Source organism: Phoca vitulina, unplaced genomic scaffold, assembly GCF_004348235.1.
Source record: "Phoca vitulina isolate PV1807 unplaced genomic scaffold, GSC_HSeal_1.0 scaffold2, whole genome shotgun sequence".
NCBI lineage: Eukaryota > Metazoa > Chordata > Mammalia > Carnivora > Phocidae > Phoca > Phoca vitulina.
Window position 1 is genome coordinate 84537117 of NW_022589705.1, and position 22002 is coordinate 84559118.

At 55.7% G+C, this 22002-nt stretch overlaps 1 protein-coding gene across 1 annotated transcript; it reads right to left on the reverse strand.

The window, feature by feature from the left end:
- Positions 1-594: 594 nt before the first annotated feature.
- Positions 595-20216, reverse strand: C1QC (complement C1q C chain). Its single transcript, XM_032415114.1, has 10 exons — positions 20037-20216; positions 18961-19130; positions 17361-17932; positions 14437-14551; positions 13569-13701; positions 13067-13260; positions 10000-10551; positions 6352-6411; positions 2477-2662; positions 595-1321 (listed from the first exon to the last, which is right to left on the reverse strand). The coding sequence occupies exons 2-10, from the start codon at positions 19121-19123 to the stop codon at positions 747-749; spliced, it is 2550 nt and encodes an 849-aa protein (XP_032271005.1). The 5' UTR covers positions 19124-19130; positions 20037-20216; the 3' UTR covers positions 595-746.
- Positions 20217-22002: the final 1786 nt, after the last annotated feature.

Genomic DNA, 22002 nt, shown 5'->3' on the forward strand with positions numbered 1-22002 from the left:
CCATGCTCATCATGGAGTCTGCGGGAGATTCTGTCTTTCTCCCTCTGCCTCTGCCCCTCCCCCTGCTCACATGCTCTCTCTCTCTCTCTCTCAAATAAATATACAAATCTTAAAAAGAAAGAAAGAAAGAAAGAAAGAAAGAAAGAAAGAAAGAAAGCAAGCCTCTGTAGTGGCCGGCCTCAATACGTTGCCTTGAAAGAGGTCTCAGGTCATCAGGTGGTCCGACCCTGTTCTGTTTGTGGGATCGAGGACGGTCCCTTCATCCCTCTGACCCTCAGTTTTGTCCTCTGTAACTGGGTGTGATGCAACGTATCTCCCAGGATGAGTGTGAGGCTTAATGAGAGAATGAAAGGGTCTAGTCCAGTGCTTGGAACATAATAGGTGCTCAATAGATGGTGTGTCTTCCCCATCTCCCACTGTGTGGCTGTCACGGAGCTGGGCACAGAGTCTGGCTCTCCAGTCACCTCCAATCAGATAGAGTTTCTGCTTTCAGAGGTCATTCATTCATTCATTCATTCAACCAGCATTCAAGCAGCATTTCTGAGCACCTACTGTGCCCCGGGTGTTGGGACACAGAGTTGAATTAGACCACTGTCCTTTGGCCTTGAAAAGTTTATTTACTCATTCATTCAGCAACATCCACGGAGCCCTACTGTGGGTTTTGGCCTGGTGGGGGTGGCGTTGGGGGTAAAAGTGAGCATTGCTGGTGGGGGAGGGGATGAGGAGGGGTGAACCAGCCCCACAGCTCATGTCTCTGCGTCTGGGAAGAGCAGGAACCCGGAGAAGATGCTATTGGCACCTTCCATGCCCAGCAGGGCGTTCTTGTCTGTGGCCTGCAGGAAGACGTTCTCCCCCTCATTCAGCTTGAGGACCACACCGCCCGTGGTGACCTGGAAGGTGCTCTGGACGTAGTCGCAGAAGGTAACCACCTTCTCCATGCGCTCCCGGCCCCGCATGAAGTTCACGCACAGGTTCCCTCGAGAGCTGGCGTGGTAGGTAAAGTAGTAAATGCCGGGCACGCTGCAGGTGAACTTGCCACTTCGAGGTTCATAGTTGCGGTTCTCGTTGGTGATCACGCGGTCGAAGCGGATGGTCTGGTCCCGCCGCAGGGCACTGTTGATGGTCCTCGTGGCAGAGAAGGCGATTTTCCGCGTGGCCTTATAGTACCCTGATTCACCCTTGGGGCCGCGGGCTCCAGGGGGCCCCGGGGAACCTTTGGGGCCAATGGGGCCCTTGGGACCTACTTTGCCTGGTTTCCCAGGAGTCCCTGGGTCTCCCTTCTCCCCATACTCGCCATGGTCTCCAGCCAGCCCTGGCAGCCCTGGAAAAGGAGAGACAAGAGACATGATGGGCTAGGGATCACTGAGAACCAAAGGAAAGAGCCCTGGGCTGGGAGGCCGGGAGCCTGGCCGTGTGACCTTCGATGTGTCCCTGCTCCTTTCTGGGCCTCAGCTTCCCTGTGTGGAAGAGGGGGCATGGGGGGGGGGTCTCCCCTCAGCCCCGCTTTCCTGACAGCAATGGGACCTGACGCCTGAGGCGCGGACAGTGGTGTCTCCTCAGGGGAGGTGCTGGGCCTGCACTCCTCACCAGCTCATACAGTCTCCCTTGTTCTGGCCTGGAGCTGGATAATGAATTCTTGGCCCACGTGCTATCCCTCCTCACCCCCTCCCCCAGGGCAGACGACTTTACTCAATCCCGACATTCCTTTCACTGGAGCGTGGAAGTGGGCCCTGGAAACCTTCTCACGGCCACTCCAAGCAGCCGCTACCCCTCTGTTTGGCACAGTGTGAGAGAAAACCTCTTTTCCAGGAAAGTGGTGGAGTATCGTGGCTGAGAGCAAGGGCCCGGGGGACAGACAGATGTCCTGCCACACCTGCCGTTATTAATCGTGTCACCTTGATGGAGTCACATTCTCTGGGGCTCAGCTTCCTCCTCTATAAAACGGGCATGAGGATATTTTGCGGGATTGTGAGGGTTACTTGCGATTATGTGAGGACAGCAGTTGGTTTTGGTTAAATGAACGAATGAACTACATTTTACGGGGGGGGGGTGGTGTCTTGGTGGGAAGTCTCATTTGAACCCTGTGACAACCCCACAAAGAATCTGCCCACGTTTTATAGGTAAAGAAACCGCATTTCAGAGAGGGGAAGCCACCCACCCGGGAGGCAGCCCGGGGTTCTCTCTCTCTGCCTGGAGTTAGGGGTGAGAGAGCCACGGTCTGGTCTCAGCCTCGACACGGACTGGGCTCCCTTGGGCAAATCAGTAGCCTTTCCAGACATCAGTTTTCCAGGCTGTAAAATGGGACTTGGAATTCCCTCTTCACAGTCATTGTGGAGTGTTGGGGTGGGGGGAGCTTGGCAAGCTGACGGATTTGCAGGTGCTTTTGCGATCGCTCGGGTTGGCAGCTGTGACCGGGGAGGCAGGAGATGGGGCCTTGCTCAATGACACGAGCGTCTCTCCCCACAGCCTGCGGTACCTTTCTCTCCCTTTACCCCCGGGGTCCCAGGTTTGCCATTGGACCCCGGTGCGCCGGGGAGGCCGGGAATGCCGGGGATGGCCGGGTGTCCGGTACAGCTGCTCTGGGCCCAGGAGACATCCGGCAGACCCAGGACCAGCAGCAGCGCCAGAACGCCGCCCCCCGGGGTCTTCATCACCGCCCCGTCTCAGTTACCTCCTGCAGGGGAGACAAGACGATGGAGTGGGTTACTACCATGGAGACTCGTAGCATGGGTTCAATCATTCATTCACCCCTTCACGTATTCACTGAGTGTGTCCTTTCCACCAGAGCAGACCCCGCGCTGGGTGCTGGGGTAACACAGATACGGCTCCTGCTTTCATGGGGCTGGCGGTCTTAGGGGAAGGCGGACGATAAACAGGTCAACGTACAAGTAGAGGGAAGTAGAGAGAGACTGTGCAGAGCTCTCTGTAGGAAACGCAGGGGTGCTTGGAGGGAGAGGGAGAGCAACTAGGGTTGAGGGGCAGGTGGATGGTTTTCTGGGGTGCGGGGGCGGCGGGCAGCCTCTCTGAGAGTGGTGTTCAGGCTGAGACCTGGAGGTTCAGGAAGGGCTGGAGCAAGAATGTTCTGGGAGGAAAGGAAGCAGGGGCAAAGGCCCAGAGATAAGACAGCGCCTGGAGTGTTGAGGCCCCACAGGGAGGCCAGTGTGGCTGGAGGGGAGTGAGGGGTCAGAGGGATGAGGGGTCAAGGTTGTGGTTCTCGGGCTTTGGGTTTTCTTGCAAGCGTTCCTATTCATCAGAGTTTCTGAGTTCAGGGTGCCTGTGCTGTTTCCACAGTGGGCCACTTTACATCCTCAGAGCAGCCCTGCCCGGAGGAAGCTCTTGTTTTTATACCGAAGAGGACCCTGAAGCTCAGGGAGGCCCAGACACTTGCTCAGGGTCATACAGGAAGGACTGTCGCCAGGACTCAAACCCAGGCCCGTCTGCCTCTGAAGCCAGCTTCCCTGCCAGCACACCAGGCCGTCTCTGCTGATGGGATATTCTCAGGTCCCTCCAAAGGCCCGGGTGAGAGGGAAGTGCAGGCCCCTTCTGCATCCTGGAGAACTAGGAAGAACTGAGCTGTCTCGGGCTGGTCAGCACAGCCAGCTCCCCATAGCATTGGTTCTCAAGACAGAAGGGACCTCAAAACTCATCGAATCCAACGTTGCTTTAAAAATTTGAGGTGACGAGGCGCCTGGGTGGCGCCGTCAGTTGGGCATCTGACTCTTGGTTATGTGCCGCTATCTCATTTCCCGTGGTCCTTCCCACAGCCCCCCAGGAAGGCAACCGGCTTTCTCCTTCTCCAGACGGGGACACGGGGTATTAGAGAGGGTGGGAGCCCCGTCAGGGTTGCGTGGCCGCCTTGTGGCTGGGATTCCAACCCACGTCCACTGGATCTTAAAACCCACAGGGTGTTCCCGTTAAGAGGCCGCTGAGCTTAGTGGTTCAAACGTGGGCTTTGGAGCGGACAGGCTGACGGGCTACTGTGCAGTGACATTTTGAGCCGCGCTGGGTATGGGCGGCCGCTCAGTGGAGGAGACGTCTATCCTTACTGCTCAGCAGGCTCGGCGTCAGGGGCAGTGGTGAGAGGCCCCGGTGTCAGAAGGATAGCAACGCTACCAGGGGCCGAATCAGCCTCTGCCACGTCTGGGTGAGGGCCTCAGGCAGGTCGCTTCTCTCTGGCGCCTTTCCCCTTCCATTAAATGGGGATAATACTAATCTCTGCCACGTAGGATTGGTGGGAGGACAGATGAGGTAGGGCCTGACATGGTGGAAATGCCAAATGAATATTAGCTTTTTTTGTATTATCCCCATCATCCAAGAATCCCCAAGCTTTGGGATATGACGGAGGATGGTTGGAAAAGTATAAAACAGGATCCAGCCCCTTTGGGAGATGGGGCTCGGGGAGAGGAGGTCTCAGGTGGAGGCAGCCCAGGAGTGGAGAGCTCCAAGTGGGGGGTGGGGGGATGAGGGCAGTGGGTCCAGACCCACCATGAGACTCGGGCTTCCTGGGGAAGCAGGAGGTGGGGTGGGGGGATAGTGGGAAGATCCAGGTTCTGGCTCATCTCAGGGGCCACTGAGTCTCAGATTTGGGCAGGGACCTAGGATTCATCCGGTCTGACCCCTGTCCCCGCCACCCGTCACCACCGCAAGCCTTGCTCCTCATATCTTTCCCAGGTCACCAGTCCTCCCATCTCCTTCCAGCCCCCAACAGTCCCTTCCCACCCCCTCCCCAACTTGGAATCAGGCCAACTGGACTTTGAACTCCCGCTCTGCTGCCAGCTCGCTGCATGACCTCAGGCAAGTCCCTTAACCTCTCTGAGCCTCTCTAGCCAAGCTAACTTCTACCTGTCAGGGCTGAGGATTAAATGAGGTGGAGTCTAAGAGGAATGAGGTCTCTTGTGGGGTGTCTGATCCCACCCCCTCCTTTACAAACATGATTCGGTTCACTCAGTGCTAACTAATAACTAATCTCAACTCCACCTACAAGTCAAATTCGTTCCTTGAAAGAGTCAAGCTGAGCTTTCTCAGCAGACCGAGAGGACATGAGAGAAGGCAGGTGTTGGAGAAATGCTGGGCTGGGTGGAGGGGGACCTGGGTTCTAATTTCACCTCTGCCTCTGACATATCTTGAACCAAGTCATTCGCTAAACTCTGGGTGAGCTTGGCCTCCTTCGGGGCTCCCAGTGCCCCTAAAAGGTTCTATTTTTCCCAGAGAGGGTCCAGGCTGAGAAAAGTTACATGCCTCGCCCCAGGTCACCAGCATCTAAGAGACAGGAGCAGGACTCAGCTTGAGTCTTGGTGGCTCCCATGTTAGGCTGCCTCCCATCACTTGGGGCCCCGGATAGCAGTAGACTCCCAAGCGCATCCCCAGGGAGTCTGACTCCCCAGGTCTGGGATTGGGCCCGGGGATCCACACGGTTAATCGCCCCCAGTGGCTCTGAGGCAGGGGACGCAAGGGCTCCCCTTTGGAAATCATCACCCTCTGCCATATTGGTCCTGCTGGCCGGTCCCCCCAGGCGCCGAACCCCATCCTCACCTGGGAACCTGGTGTCCGGTGATGCCGCTGGGCCGGGCAGCAGTGGGGCCAGGAGCCAGGTCCTTGCTGCTCTCAGGCCAAAGCGGAAGTCCCATTCCCCAGGATAGGAAGGGCCTTCCCCAGACAGCCCCCACCCACGGGCCCAGCAGGACGGCCCCCTCCACTCTTAGCCCATCCAGGCAGTTTCAGGTCCCATTTCTGCAATCTGGAGGGGTTTACTGTAAATAGGGAGGGTGGTTGTCCAGTTTGGTTTCGCCAGCTCAGCAGCTGCTGGGGGAACAGCCTGTGCTGGGAGAATGTCCACAACTGGTGGCTTGCGTGCCGGGGCCCCCGGCCTTGTGATCCCCTCCAGCAGACATGGGTGTTCCTCACTGAAATGAGAACATGGCTGGCCTGATGCCTGAGCACTGGATTTGGAGTCAGAAACCGTGATTCATATTCTGGCTCTGCCACTCATGAGAGAGCTTGATTCCTGAGGTCTCAAATGGGGGCCTAAATGTTCTCCGCCAAGAGGACTCGAGGGAGTCCCAGTTTCCTCTGCTAGATGATGGGACTATAATGACAAATGCTCCATAGACGGCACAGGGCACTGGGGGGCTCATTTGCGATCGTGGAGGAGAAAGTGGAGCATAAACTAGAAAGTACAAGGCACGTGTTAATTGTTAATACCATGACATGTCTCAGGCTTCCCTTTTCTGGGCTCATCTTCTCTGCCTTCTTCCCATTCTATACTTCCGCTCTTGCCCTGTTCTCAGAAAATTATCTAGTAATGAATTTTAAATGCAGTCATTATTTATTGATAGCTCTTCCTCTGCTTACAGCAAGGCTCAAAGCTGATGGCAATGATGGGCATAGGCATGGGCTTATCGCTTGCTGATCCTGGAATCACACCAGGTCAGGGCTGGAGACGGGCTTGGAGGTCAGCCAGCTCATTCCCCTCGCCTTAAATATGGGAAAACTGAGGCCAAGAGAGGAGAAAGTCATCACTGAACAAATGTCTATCACGAGCCTCTCCGTGCTAGGTGCTGGGCACAGAGTCACAGGCAGGTCAGCCATGGCTCTTGTCCCCATGGAGAGTTTCTTCTGCTGGGGGAGACTGGTGTTAAACATTGAATGAAGCAGTGGTCTCATGGCCTTTGCGATAAATGTCAGAGAAAAGAGGGGACTAGGAGCACCTGGGTGGCTCAGCTGGTTGAGCATCGGACTCTTGGTTTTGGCTGGAGCCCACACCTCATACAAGTGGCAGCTGCAGGACTCAGAGACAGGGATCCCTGGCACCAGGGTATCAGCCAGCTTGCTGAGGCTGCATCTAAGGCAATATGATGCTCCTCGCAGGGATGGGTGTCCTTCACAAGGATGGGTGCCCCTCACAGGGATGGGTGCCCCTTGCAGGGATGGGTGCGCCTCGCAAGGATGGGTGCCCCTCGCAGGGATGGATGCCCCTCGCAGGGATGGGTGCCCCTCACAAGGATGGATACCCCTCGCAGGGATGGGTGCCCCTCACAGGGATGGGTGCCCCTCGCAGGGATGGGTGCCCAGCCAGCGCCAGGAGCTGCCACAGGTCAGGAGGGCCCCACTTGACATCTGTGCTTGGAGACAGAACATCTTTGGGCTTGTGGATGCGGATTGATGGAATTTAAGGGTTACCTGCAGTGGGTATTAGGGAAAGAAGAGACTAGTTTGGTAAAGCCAAAGGGTCTCTGGGCTCGGCCAACTATAGACTCGAAGGGACTCGGCCTGGATGAGGAGGGGAAGACAGTGGATTCTGAGCAGGGAGAAGGGTAGAGTTCCGTACCACTTAGTCTCTGAACCTATAAAATTGTAAATTCGTAGGTTGCAGGTCCAGGGTTCTTCTGAAGGTCCCCAAGGGCCGCCTGGGCTTCTAATTCTTTGGTGGCTGATGGCAATGAGAAAAGGTGAGTTTGAACTTGGGGTTCAAGGAGACAGCTTGAGACTAAGAGCAGGAGGCAGCAGGGAGGGGAGGACGGGCATGGGCTTAGGAATCAGCCTCTCCCAAGTTTGAATCCCAGCTTTGCCTTGGTCTAGCTATGTGGCCTCAGGCATATTTACTGGCCTCAGTTTCCCCATATATGAAGGGAAGGCATGGGTTGTGGGGGGCCAGTGAAGTAACCTGGCACATCCAGGGCCCAACCTTCTGCAGGCCCCCCATGCGAACCTGGGGACAGTGTTATATATATGAAGAGAAGACCGAATTCTTTGAGCCTGGGTGCATGGGAGCCATGCCTGGATCAGGGACCAGGAGTGGAGGGGTGTCTGGGCCTCGGCCTCTGAGTAGGAGTCAGCTGCTCTGCCTTGCATCCCTGGCACAGAGGGGATGATCCCTACCGAGTGTGGGAGAAGAGACGTACAGCTTCTCAAAATTCTGTGGTCTAAAAGGGATTCCTTGAGGCTTGGGGTGTCTTTTTCTTCTTTTTATTGATTTTATTTATTTTTTTGTTCGGTGGGGGAGGGGCCGCAGGAGAGGGAGAGAGAGACTGTCAAGCAGACTCAAGCCACCCCTTGGGGCGTCCTATTCTTGTTCCTGTCCCACCTCCACTCCTCCTCGCCTGCCCCCCTTCGAAGTCCTCGCCGGGTTCCCCTCAGCCCAGCAGACAAGCTGGCATTTTCAAAGGCCTGTCTCTCCTGACAAAGCGAGCACAACAAGGAAACAATTATGGAAAATAAAAATGGCACAAAAATTGTCGTTTCCAAAGTAGTTGGTTTGGACCGGTTTCTGATCTGACACTGTGGCCTACATAAACGGTGTATTGATTTTTTAAACAAAAGAGAACTGAGAAGAAAGATGTATCACTTGGGGCACTGCTGGGTGGACTGCTAAGTGGCTGATGGAGGAGAGCCGTGAGGGGTGGCCCCGTGACTGGCCCTGTCCCTGCCAGAGGCACCCCCTGACCCAGCCAGGGTTCCTAGGCCCTTGCCTCTGTTTCTACTCTGTGTGTGCATGCGTGTGTGTGCACACATGATTTTGTTGTACCACCAGATTTGGGAACCTAGGCTCTAAAAAGTCACCTAGTTTGTGATCCAAGGCTCTGGAGGGCACTGCGGGGACACACATGGGAGAATCAGGGAAGGCATCGTGGAGGAGGTGATCTTTGTGTTGACCCCTGACAGTTGAGTGTGTATTATCCAGGTGGATGGAGGACTAGTGTGAGCGGGGTGAGGGCTCTGCAGGATGAAGAAACAACATGGCAAAGGCAGGAGGGTGTGGACTGGCTCCTTTCACAAACAAAGGAGCCAGAGTGGGTGGAACTGGTGGTGGGGGCTGCAGCGGCAGCCCCCGTGGCTCAGTGCCTCTGTGAGCTCCGTGGGGTCTCGTGGAAGCAGGCTGAGATCCCAGCCAGGCCGGGGCAGGTTCTCCTTGGGTCTCCGTGGGTCTGAGGCCGGACGGGCAGTCTGCCCAGGAAAGTGACACTTTTTATCTTTTTTGAACTTGAACTGTCAACCCTTCTCAGGGTCACCACAGTGAAAGGGCTGTGGCTAGTGTCGGGCCTCCTGGTCCTCCAACAAGGATCATGCCAGCCGGGCCCAACCGTCAGGAGCCTTGCATGGAAGCCTGCCGGCCTCGGGGCAGCACTCGTTTTCGTTGAGCTCCTGGGGGCTCCCAGAGTCTGTCAGTTGTTTGGGGTGAATCAGACAACTGGGGGGACAGATTCTCTCTCTCTTACTGGCTCATGCCCATCTCACTCATTCATTTACTCTGCTTTTAGTCACTCATTTACCCACTATTCATTCATTCATTCGCCCCAACTAACTCATTAATTCGGCACAAATCCACTGCACTTCTGTTCTTGGTCTACATTGGGCTTACCGGAGTCCCAACCCCTCCTGTGACAGGTGCAGCCACAATTCAACATAGGTCTGGGAATTCAAACACTCCCGTTTACCTGTGAGCATGGATAACTTTAATGACAGTAGCACCTCTCACCCAAATAAGTGACAGCAGATGGCCCATTGGGGACCTCTTGCAGCCTTCCATCACACTCTCCCAAAAGGCCACAGGATGCTGAGTGTCTCAACATTGGCGCCAACCTTTACTGAGCACCAGCTAGAGGCTCTGTCTAAATCTAGAGCCTGCAGATGGCTGCGGCAGGTGCAAAGCTGAGGATGAAGAGGCCCGCTTCTTTGAGAACTTGGCAGTGAGAAGCCTGAGCCGTGCATATTTATCAATTTATTTATTTATTTATTTCTATATCTCCTTGCGTTTCCCAAGACTTGGTGTTGTGTGGGGGGGGATCCACTGACAGTATTAGAAGGTGTTGGTTAAGTCTCAAAGCAGTGACTCCTGAAGGAGCTCAGAGGAGGGAGAGAATGTGGGGCAGGGGGTCAGGGCGGGCTTCCTGGAGGAGGAGTCCATCAGGTGGGGAGAATGGCCCGAGCACAGCGGTTCTTGCAGGGAAGCTGAGGGAGGCGGGACGGCCCTGGGGCTGGAGCGGGCCTGACCGTCCTAGTCAGGGAAGAGCAGGAAGCCGGAGAAGACGCTGTCCGAGCCTTCGGTGCCCACCATCCCGTTGTAGTCATTGACGGCCAGCCACACCTGTTCGCCCACCAGCAGCCGCAACAGCACACCGCCCGAGCTGACCTGCTTGCTGTTGGACATGTGGTCACAGAAGGTGGTCACCTTGGCACCACTCCGGTACAGGTCCACGCACAGGTTGGCCGTCTGCGACGTGTGGTACACGAAGTAGTAAAGCCCCGGGACTTTGCAGGTGAACTTGCCGGTGCTCGTGTCATAATCCCCCTGCGGGTTGGTGATGACGGTGTTGAACCTGACCAGGCTGTTGGGCCTGGGGTACTCGGCCGTCTGCCGTGTGACTGTGAACACGGACTGGTGCTTCTGCTTGTATCTGCCCTCCTCGCCCGGCTCCCCTGGGGGTCCTATGAGACCGGGAACCCCTGGAATCCCAGAGGTTCCCATGGGGCCATTTTTCCCGGGAAAGCCAGGTGTGCCGGGTTCTCCCTTCTGACCCTTGGGTCCTCGTGTTCCAGGGATAGCTGGGATTCCTGGGGAGAGAGCAGGTGGGAAGGAGGTGATGGGGCAGGGGACAGGGACCCTGGGGGTGTCCTCCAGGGGACATAACACCAGAGTTTAGCCTCTGGAACCTCCTTCCCCAGATGGACTATCACCTGGAATCCTGCCTCCCTGTGGACTTGCCCTCTGACCGTGGCTAAGGTGCTCCCCTGTCGGTCGGCCTCAGTTTCCACATTTATGATGGAGAGGGTAAGCCTAGCCAGCATGAGGATGTGTCGGAGCTCGTTCTAACACGATTTTGTAGCACGTAACCAACCCCTTCCCCGCAAACAAATGTACCTATAATTTTGTATTATTTTTTAAAAGAGGGCCCTCAACATTTTATAAGCTTCAGAACTCCACAAAACTTGTGTCCGTTCCTGAGACGGAACCACCCCGGACCAGCCTAGCACGCGGGAAGCACTGGATGGAGCCGAACGGAAACTGCCCCACTAAGGGGTTGTTGTCTCCCCTGGCCCCATGCAGCCCCCCAGAGCCCCTTATGACACCTGGGCTGGTTCAGCTTCTCTCGTGGTACAGATGAGGAAACTGAGGCCGGAGACTCGCTCAAGGCCAAGCAGCCAGTAGGAGGTGGAGTTTGGATTGGAAAGTCAATCTGGCTGAGTCCTAGTCCCAGAGAGTGTGATTCTTGTGACAGCCCTGATTCTCTGAGCCTCTGTGAGATTTTTCTCCCCTTGTCCAAACCGCACTCATCTTTTAGGGCCTGGCTCTAGTCTCCTCTTGCCGGAAGCCCTCTCTGGCCAAGCCTACCAGCCCTCATGGCCGCTTCCTCCTCTGACTTCCTTACGGTTGGCTGTCTTTGCCGACCTATTTGTGACAGATCCTCCCTCTATGGCTTTGTGAGCCTTTTAGGTCCTGGGGTTAGGAGAGGCGGATCAGGATCCAACGGACCTAGGTGAAAGCTGCCTGACCCTGGGCGGTGACCTCGCCTCCCTGAGCCTCTGCATGACCAACTGAGGAAAGGGCGTAATAGAACAGATCCCAGAGAGCTGCTGGGAGCTTGGAGCGGGAGAGTGAGCGTTCCAGGCACCGCATAGGAAGTGCTCAGGAAGGTCAGCTCCTGGTGAGGCCTGCGAGGTGTGCAGGGCCTTGTCTCATCCTTCAGGGCAGCTTCCAGCAACTGATCGGGAGGGGGAGGGGCTTGACAGGCAGTGCGGAGGGTAGTGGCTAAAGGCATGGCCTTTGGCGTAGGACAGGAGTCCACTGTGACTTTGGGTAAGTTGCTCAGTCTCTCTGAACCTCAGCTTTGACGTTTATAAAATGGCCGCCAGGCACTTTTTAAAAAGGATTTTGGCCACAGTTTTCTCACTTGTAAGACAGAGTTAACAATTTCATCTACCCCATAAGGTAAACATATGCTGAGCATCTGGAACCATGCCTGGAATATAGTAGGAGCTCGATAATTGGTTGCCATCGGCCACCCTAGGCCACGAGATGGCCAGAGGCAGCTGTGCAGTCTAAGTTCTCGAAAAATGGCAGACCTGGGGGCCTCATCTGGCTAACCCTAAATCGGAGAATTCCTTCTGGAATGTTGGCAAAATTCCATTCTAGTGCCAGGAGTGAAGATGACAGTGGGGAAATTCCTAAGGACATTCCTCGTCCCTGGCGTGCCCCCACGCCCCCGCCTCTGCCGCCCCCCATCACCTCTGTCCGACCTCACCCCAGTCTCACCCACACTGGCTCCAGACACACCTGCATCCCAGATATGCACCTTCTGACCGAGAAGGCGCCCCCAGACCCCAGCGCTTGCCCGGCACCCGCACCCCCTCATGTCCTCAGCCCCCCTTTGCTCACGCTAGGACTTGCCCATCGTTCTGCAATCCTGACTTCTCACTCCCCGTGCCCCCAACTAGGGGGATGGAGGTGAGCACAGATCTCCGATAAAAACAATACCAGCTATAACATGCAGAGCCTATGCATCCCCGAGACCTTACCATGTGCGTGGTGCTGTTTTACATTTCAACTTGTTTAATCATCCCAGCACCCCTATGCACTAGGTACTACCATCTCCCCATTTGACAGATGAAGACACTGAGGCACTTCGCACAAGTGGTAGGGAAGTGGTAGGGCTGGGATTTGAACCCTGGCCATCTGTGTGTTGTGGACACTCACTGTGTGGGCCCCACCCCCCAGAAGTCCATGCTGCAGGGCAGGGGGTAGAGGGGCTGTAATCAAAGAGCACAGCACTTTAGAGTTTGCCAAAGGTCTTCAGGATCATCTCCTGTGATCCTCCCTGCCACGTCCTGGCACGGGCGCTCTTGTTTGCTCCCTGCTGTCAGACGAGACCCTGAGGCACAAAATCGGGGAACAGGGAGGACCGAGTCCCTGAGAAGAAATGGGCTACACCTGCCAGGAAAGCTGGACTCTGCTCTGGGAGTCTTGCCAACAGGTCGCTGTCCTCCTCCCCCCAGCTTAGCCCCAGATGGACACTTTGCCCGCTGCCCCCAGGCCTCAGGTGACCCCTTCCCAGCAGGCCGGCAGACTCACCTGGCTCACCCTTGGGCCCCGGCCATCCATCGTATCCATCCTTCCCGGGGGCCCCTGGTAGGCCTGGCATCCCGGGGATCCCGTAGCAGCCTGTGCTGGCCCGGCTCCCAAGTGGCAAAGCCAGCAGGAGCAGCATCAGGTTTAGTCCAAGGCAGGGCTGGGAGCTGGACCCCATGTCCATCCTGGGGAAGGATCTGGGTGGGGAGAGAGCTGAGTTGGCCCACCCAGCCCCTCATCCACCCTCCTCACTCTCTTGTTCCCCAGGCCGGTCCTTCTCAGCCCTCCGGAGCCTACCTCCCTTCCCCAGGCCCCTTGCCCCTTGGGGTTTGGGACTGCAGGATGGATGGGGGATGGGACCTCTTCTCTGAGCCCAGGCCCTTAGCTCTCAGCGATGGGGACCCTCCTTCCTCTCACCAATCAAGTTGTCCCCATGTTTCAGGGAGGCGGTAGGGGGAAGCTGCCATTTGCCCTCGCCTGGGGTTGGGGGGGTTCTTGGCCTCACCTGGGGTGGCAGGATCCTGGTCTGGTCACAGAGATGTCCTCAAATCTGCTTCCCCTCTCTGGGGCAGGAAGACACCGTGTCAGAGTAGACACAGCGAGGAGGGCCCACAGCAGACTGGGCGGCCCCCTCCCCTCTGCTCACCCTGCCCCCAATCCCACATCCCCTTTCCCATAATTTGTCCTGACTCAATACTTTCTTTTGGGTACTGAGCCCGGCTGACCGCAGCGATGCCCCTGTGTTCCCCACCCTAGGGTCATGCGTGTCTGAAATGAGGAAATGTCCACTGCCCCGGATCTGCTGGAGGGAGTGTGTGTGTGTGTGTGTGTGTGTGTGTGTGTGTCCCCAGTTCAGCCCAACCCCATTTGTTGGGATTTACTGTGCCTGAGACAGCTGTTTTACAATGTCCCTAGGAGGAAGTTATAACCCCCTTTGCAGATGAAGAAACTGAGTCTCAGGTGGTGAAAGCCCTTACCAAAAATCACGTGTAAATGGTTTCTTAAGGTCCAAAGCCTTGCTCTGGCCCCTCTGCTTAGCTGCTCCCAGAAACAAGCCTCACACACACTTGTCAAGTGGCAGGCTTTATTCTAGAATCTTCCATGAGCCCCCCTCATTTGTTACACTTGGGAGTGGACACCCAGGATGGGCAAGACTCGACAGCAGGCAGCCTGCTGTGGTGGACAGACTCTTGCTATGAAGTCAGTGGCCTTGGATCTCCTTCCGGCCCTGCCACTCGCTTGCTCTGAGGCCCTCCGCAAACCACTCTAGGCTTCAGTCTTCCCCTCTGTATACTGGGTGGTGGGGGAGGCCCAGGCTTTGCACGTGGGTGCCTCTTCCTTTGCTGGGGCCCCTGATGATCCATCTCAGGCACCCCTGCATCTGGTCTTGGAGTCTGTGATGGTCGGTGCAGGGTTGGGGGCTGGGGCCAGGCTGGCAGAGCCGGGAGAGGCTCCTCTCCTCTCTTCCTCTTCTGCTCCTATGACATTCTGAGGAGGAAGGGGCTGTTGAGCAGTTGAGGGTTCCAACCCTGACCCCCCACCTGCCACCAGTGTCCCTCAGGGTGAGGCCTTCGATTTCTCTGAGCATCGGTTCCTCCTCCGTATATGGGGGTTTCCAATCACTCCCATGCGGGGCAGTGGTGAGGACCCAGCGCGTGAGGCATGTGCAGTGCTTAGCCTGGAGCAGGAGTTCACAGCTCCGCCCCTGCCCACCAAGTGACCCTTAGGGCCTCGGTCTCCCCATCTGTCCCTCCACCCTGTGGCCCAGGGTTGCAGAGTGTGGGCTGAGAGTAAGGATGTGAATGAAGTTGGCCTCAGAAGTCCCCAGCAGGTGGAGGGCTGGGAAGAGCAAAAACGACACAGCCTTGGTGGGGGGCCCCCCATCTTCCATTCTCGGCTTGTTTGCGCCTGGGTCTGTGTTGTCCAGCAGGTGGCAGCCTCAGCCCATGCTCAGCCTGCCTTGCCCCGCAGCCAGGCTCCAACTCCGCCTGAGCCTGTTCCCCTCCTCCAGGCCTGGCCAGCGATTTGCCTCAGGGAGGCTGGGGGCGGGGGTGGGTGGGTGGGGGGCTGCATCTCGGTGGAATTTAGGATAAGGAGCAACCAGACACTCCCTGCACTCACGTTTCTCTAGCCTGGTCTCTCCCACCACTTACAGGGGCTGCACTCCTGACATCTTCAAGTCCCATTGCAATGAAAGGAGCTCCCCACTTTGGGGTCCGGCAGAGCTGGTTCAAATCTAGGTCCTGCCACTCTCTAGCAGTGTGACCATGGGTAGGGATCTCCTTTCTCTGAGCCTCAGTTAAGAGGGATTGCTGAGATTCAGTGCATCAGTGGCTACGATTCATGTGCACCAGCACATCGTAGGTGCTCAAAGATCTGTTTCATTTCCTGGTCCACGGGAGCGTGTATTCTGGGCAGGGAGGCAGAGAGCTGGGGCAGAGCGGAGGCCCGAAGGAGGCAGAGGGGCCGGAGGAGTCCAGCTCGGAGCTGGGGCTGCAGCGGGGTCACCCTCTTCTTCCCGACCCCCAGAAGCTGTTGGTGGGGCAGCCCTGCCCCAGGAGAGGGTCTTGGGAGTCTGTCAGAGGCCTGGGGAGGGGGGAGGTATGGGTTTGTGAGGACTCCCAGGCTGCCTGTGTGTCAGTCAGTAGGTGGGAGAGACCGTTCCTGTGGCTCGGAGTATGGCCCAGTGGGAGCACGAGCGTGTGTGAGGGTCAGCGGGTGAGAGAACCGGGGCATTTCTAAGGCACATGCGTGTTGGAGGGTGAGGAGGACGTGTGCACCTGCGCGGCAGGGGTGTGTCTGGGACACATGTCACGAGGTTGTGTGTGTGTGTGTGTGTGTGTGTGTGTACTTCTGACAGTTTAGGAGGGGCACTCGGGTATCTGAGGCAGGGAGCACCTGGGTATGACAGCACGTACACCCCAAGTATGTCTGTGTGTTTGAAGGTGTAACGAGTGTGCATGTCCAGGGCTGTGCACGGGGCGTCAGGGAGTGGCTTGGGTGTGTGCTGAGGGAGGGGATCACTGTGCCGTGTTTCAGTGGGGAGTCGGCAGGTCTCAGTCCGGGAATGTGGGGCCACGTGCATCTCGCGGGAGACGAGTGTGCATGTGTGGTGTGTGTAGAGGGCACAAATGGTTTCCTTTGGGAAAATGCACAGGGCATTAGACATCCTCAGGACTGAACTCCCGGGCTCCTTATTGTCTTCACATTCAAAGGACATGGTGGGGCTTCTTGCCTCTGAGCAGCTCTGGACAGGCTAAGTGGGACCCTGGGAATAGGCACCATGAGCGCTCCAGACCTTCTCAGTCCTAGCCCGGGAGGGGTGCCCAGCCCAGGAGGGAGGCAGCCTCAGCCTCCATGCCTGCTCAGGGGGAAGCCCAGGGCTGGACTCAGGAAACCTGGCTTTGGGGAGGACTTGGGCCAGGTTGGCTTGGGCCAACTGCTCCCCATCTCTGAGTCTTGCCCGCTGGTTCAGGGTTGACAAGCAGGTGTCACTTGTCAGGCATGTGGCTGTGGGGGCTGGCAAGGATCACAGTTACACACACACAGGCTTGGGTACCAGTAAGATCCGGGTTCAAATCCCAACTCCTCTTCTTCAACACTGACCTTGGGCTTTATGTCCACCCCCACGCTCCAGCCTGCTTCATTATCTGGAAAGTAGGGTCGTGATACCCGCCTCACCCCTCAGCTGTACAGATTAAACAAAATACAGTAATAGCTCAAACTTCCATAGCCCTTACTATGAATCAGGCACTGCTCTGCAGTTTTCATGTACTAAGTCATTCAATCCTCCCAACAAGCCTTTGATTAGGAAGTGCCGTTGTTATTCCCGTTTTACAGATAAGGAAACTGAGTTCCCTGAAGTTATATCATACACACACGGTTGGCCAACTGGTAAGTGGTGGCCCTAGGATTTGAACCCAGGCCGATGAGGCTCCTAGGACCTGCTAAATACATGTTGTAAAATACAAAATATGGACCTGCCTTGTAAGCACTCAACGATTGTCATTCTTATGCTCCCTCTCAGCGTCCAGCGTAGCAACCGAACCTCAGGCTCAGCACACACGGACTCAGGTGTTTATTCTAGAAAGAATTCTAAGAAATCCATCTTCTTACAGTGTGCAGTGGGCAGCAAGTTCTCGGGGCCCCGGGAGCCAGCCCTCTCCCTCAGACAGCTAAAGCAACAGCACCCCCATACAGAGCAGACCATAGAAACCAGAGAGGTGGAGGGAGTGGGCCAGAGTCACACAGCAGGAAGCATGTGCAGCCAGGGGCGGGAGGGTCCTTCCCGGGCTCAGACGGACGGGAAGATGAGGAAGCCGCTGAAGACGCTATCCGCCTCAGAACCCTGGTAAATGCGGCCCTTGGCGGGGTCTTTTTCAATCCAGACCTGGTCCCCTTGCTGTAGCTGGAGAACCATACCCCCGGACACCACCTGGAAAATTCCCTTGCTGTTGGTGTCACAGAAGCCCAAGGAGCGCCGGAACGGGCCCCTCCCAGACGACACGATGGACAGGCAGATGTCCCACTTGGACACCACCTGGAAAGTGAAGTAATAGTAGCCGGGCACAGCACAGAGGAACCGGCCCGTGTGGTTCTGGTACGGGCCTTCCTGGTTGGTGATGACCGTGTCGAAGATGACCACGTTGCCACCCATTGGTGGGTTCCGCCTTATGGCTGAGAAGGCCGGCCGTGGCTGGTCCTTGATGTTTCCTGGGTTGCCCTTGATGCCCTTCGGTCCTGGGAAGCCAGGGAGCCCCAGGGGGCCACTGGGCCCAGGGAAGCCCATGTTGCCAGGGCTTCCCGGGGACCCAGGGTCCCCTTGGTCTCCTTTAAGGCCTCGGATGCCCGTCCGCATGCCAGGAGCCCCTGTGGGGAGAAAGGCCAGATCTGGAGGGGGAGTCCAGTGTCTACCAGTCCTCAGGGAGAGAGCTGGGACTCTTGACTGCTGTGGGATAGAGGATGGGGGAGTGCCTGGGCCTTCAAGACCTCGATTCTGGCTGGCTGTGTGACCTTGGGCAAGTGTTTCAACCTCTGAGCCTCAGCTTCCTTATCTCTAAAGTGGAGAAAAGTGGGAACAGGTACTTGGAAGCTGTCAGGTTCTGGCAAAAACAGGACACGGGCTCCTCCGCTGGGCCCTGCCCATGGCTGTGTCCTCCACACCCCGCTGGGCCACTGCCCTTGACTTCTTCAGCTTCGGGACTACATTTAGGAGGCCTGGATGCCAATTATTGCAAATGTCTATGCAGATCTTTCTGGTCTGCTATGGACTGGGAGGCTCAAGGGGACTGAGACTTTCCCTTTCCGCTCTGAGCATGTCCTCCTCCCTTTTCCTTCACTCCCAACCTTTTTTCTAGAATGTGAGTTTCTGAAGCCGGAAGGGGCTGGGAATGGGGAAGCAGGGACAGAGTTGGGTGGCAGAGGGGACCTGGAAGGAAGCAAAAAGGATAGTTGCCATGAATTAATCCTTTCTATGTGCCAGGTGGGTTTATTGTTTCGTTTTATAGACGAGGAAACCGAGGCTCAGAGAGGGTCAGTAACTTGCTCGAGGTCACACAGCAAGATGAGTCTCCTGAGTCTAAAGGCTAGCGCCTTATTCATTCTGGTAACGGAACAATAACCCAGGACTGTGCACTGCTCCAAGACCTTTCACATTTGTTGCTTGTGGTGGTCGTGAGAAAGAGGACTCAGGCAGGAACGGAGAGGCCTGGCAGCCTGGGGACATGCTGAGGGAGGAGGCTAGGTTCCCCTTGGCCCCTGGGACCAAGTGCAGAGTGTGGGGGCTTCACGCGGGGGCCCAGGTGGATTCCTGCTTCTTGGTGCCACCCCCAAGCCTCCACCCGGAGGCCAGGCCCAGCCAAGGGATGAGGGGCTGGGGTCTAGAGGGACGGGCTTACCGGGCTCCCCTTGCTCCCCCTTGAGGCCTGGCCGTCCGTCTCGGCCGGGTGGTCCTGCAGCCCCATTCCTCCCGTTCGGTGCTCGGCACACATCCTGGGTCACTGCAGAGGCCAGGGATATGGCCAGCACACAGACCACCAGCCAGCCCCACGGGGCCTCCATGATGCCACTATGGAGACATGGGGCAGGGCTAGACCTCACACACTCACACACACCCAACTCGTACGTACACTTGAATCCCACACCTACAGTGATATCTACACATCCCCCCACCACCGAGGCACATACACACCTCAAAGGCCTTCGATGTCTGCCTTCCACCGAGCTCCAGTGACCCCACACATATATGAAGAACCAGAAATTTGCACAGATACCCACAAACTGAGCACACCCACAGAGTTACACACTTAGATGCACAAACCTAGCCTCTGATCCCACACCTACAAACACAGTGAGCAAACTCAAAATCCACTACACACTCCTAGATGCACAAATTGACACCCAAATAGACTCCATCTCTCACTCGGCCAGACACCCACATTCATATACTCCTACGGATGATCAATTCCATTGAACAAATATTTATTGAGCGCCTACTCCTTATTTAATTAACACTCTCTCACCCAGATGGCAGAGCTGTGCGTACACACAGGAATTCACAGCCCCCTGACACAACACGTGTGCTCATTCTCCTACACACTCGGCCCCTTTCAGCACCCACCGGACCCTCTATGGGACCCCTGTGCTGGCTCTGACACTCCCAGCCTTTCTCCAGCTTCTTGTGTTTTTTGGGGGGGCGTCCAAACCCAGGAACTCTGGTTAGAGGGGATGGGTCTACGTCACCACCTCCCACTATCTCCCAAACCTGAGGAATGAAGAAGGTCCCCCCATTCACTTATTCTGGGTCCTGGATCAGGGCCCCCATGCCCCTCCACACCCCGCCAACTCTGTCCTGGCCCAGAACCCCGGGGCAGTGTTCTCCCTCTCTTGCCTTCGTAGTCTAGCCCCCTAGGCCAGCTCCCCTGGCTCCCTGAAATTCACAGCCCCCTCCCCCCTCCTCGGGCGCTGGCCTCACCTGCCTCAGCTGGGCGACAGTTCAGCTGGATGCTCCTGTCCTCCACCCAGGGGCCCAGGGACCGCTGTGGGACACCCAGCAGGGGTGGTGCCTGCCTGGCTGTGGCCAAGTTTCACATCCTTTCCTACTTCCCCTTCTCCTTCCCTGGGCCGCCCCGCCATGCCCCAGGGGCCAGAGGCCTCCCGGAGACAGTTTGAGCAGACCTCAGCAAGACTGGGACACTGGACGTCCCCCCTCCTCCCCGCCCATGCATGCAAGCTGGTGTGGGGGCAGGGACAGCAAGGCGGGAGTCTGCAAGGACGGAGGCCAAGGAGGGGGTCCTGGGTGGGGTATGAGAACCAGGGAAGCACAGAACATCAGGGCAGATGGAGTTTTTAAAAGTCAGTAACTTGTAAGACTTTTTCACGATTATGAAAGCAACATGTATTCATTGTCAAAAGCTTGGAAAATACAGAAAAACACAAAGGACAGTGCGGTAGTGAGGAGAAGCTTAGTAATCAGCTTTCTAGACCTGCCACTTCCTAGTTGCCCTTGGGAAGTTACTTAACCTCCTGGAGCCTCGGTTTTCTTATTCATAAATTGGGAACAACAGATTCTACCTCATCGGAGTATTATAAAGTTTCAATGACATAATATACATACAAAACACTTGGCACGTGAGGAACACTTCATAATTAGCTTTTATCAAATTTAAAAAACAGCAACAAAAGCCCACAAATGCTACCATCTAAAGAGTTACCCTTTGGCTGGATCATCTAGCCTTACTTACTCTTGCTGACAGGGTGCTCACTACCTGTCGGCCCACCTCACTTCACCAGCTTGGACCCTGAGCACACTTTAGATTTAGCTACTCTGTCTCCCCAGGCTGGAGACTGATATGTTCAGTCTTTCTGTTTCTTCCCATGACCATCCCCCCACCCCCACCTCCAAGGGAAGAGGAGGAGGGGAAAACTGAAGGCTATTGACATGGGCAGATGAAGATGGTCTAGGGCCAGGGTTTTCAAGCTTCTGGGACTCCTTTTTCATTTGCAATCCTGTGTGGCACCCAATATGTATCTGTCAGATACAAATGGGGGTTCCGTGGATAAGAGTGGGGGCCCAGAGCAACTCCTATCAGCCCCTCTCTTGCTCCCAGGGATTCAGGAGGTTAGGAGAGCAGGAATCTCACAGGCTGTGCCCACATGTAAATCACTGTGTAACCTCGGGCAAGCCACATCATTTCTCTGGACCTCAGTTTCTTTATCTGTAAAATGGGGATGATACAGCCTCCTCATTGGGCTACTAAGGGATCCTACGGAGAAGCTGATACTGTCAAACACCACATTAAAATAAGTCATCATTATTAATAATATCTGTGTGACCTTGGGCAAGTTACCTAACCAGTCCGAGCCTCACCCCCATCTCTCAAGGTGAGGGAGTGGTGGGAGGCAGTAAGTTTGCCCCCGGTAACACCCCTCCCAGCACCCATCTTCTCTGACTGCAGCATGTCAGTCTTGCGTCCCTGCAAGAGGGGTTAGAAATATCACGTGTTGGAGCCAAAAGGGCCAGCCTGATGGCTCCCATTTCACAGATGAGGAAACTAAAGACCAGAGACAGCAATACTTGCCCAAGTTCACAAAGAAAAGTGGGAGAGTCAGCATGAGGAAAAACCAAATACTATGAAAAGCTTTTCAAAGTATAGTTTTCAAAATTGTGACTACACCATTCTTATAGAAATATATAGTAAGCACATGTGAATTTTTTGTGTGTAGCTTATTAATGAAGGAACCAGCAGGATGACAAAGCTAGTTCAACGAAGGATACGAGAAGAAAACACTTATATGTACCTATATAGAGAGAGAGGAGAGAGATTTAGTAAAGACAAAAACAACAATAACCCAAAAACTAGAATTCTGGAATATTCATAAGGTTGCTAAGTTAGATGCAAAACTGGTGAATGTTTATAGGGCAATAAAATCATAATGTT

Coding starts and splice junctions, on each gene's coding strand:
- C1QC (XM_032415114.1), bottom strand. CDS start 19,123: ATGGAGGCCCCGTGGGGCTGGCTGGTGGTCTGTGTGCTGGCCATATCC. Junction 14,552..17,360: donor TCCTCATCTTCCCGTCCGTC/TGAGCCCGGGAA, acceptor CTTCCTCCTCAG/AATGTCATAGGAGCAGAAGA. Junction 13,261..13,568: donor CCAGGATCCTGCCACCCCAG/GTGAGGCCAAGA, acceptor CTCCCCACCCAG/ATCCTTCCCCAGGATGGACA.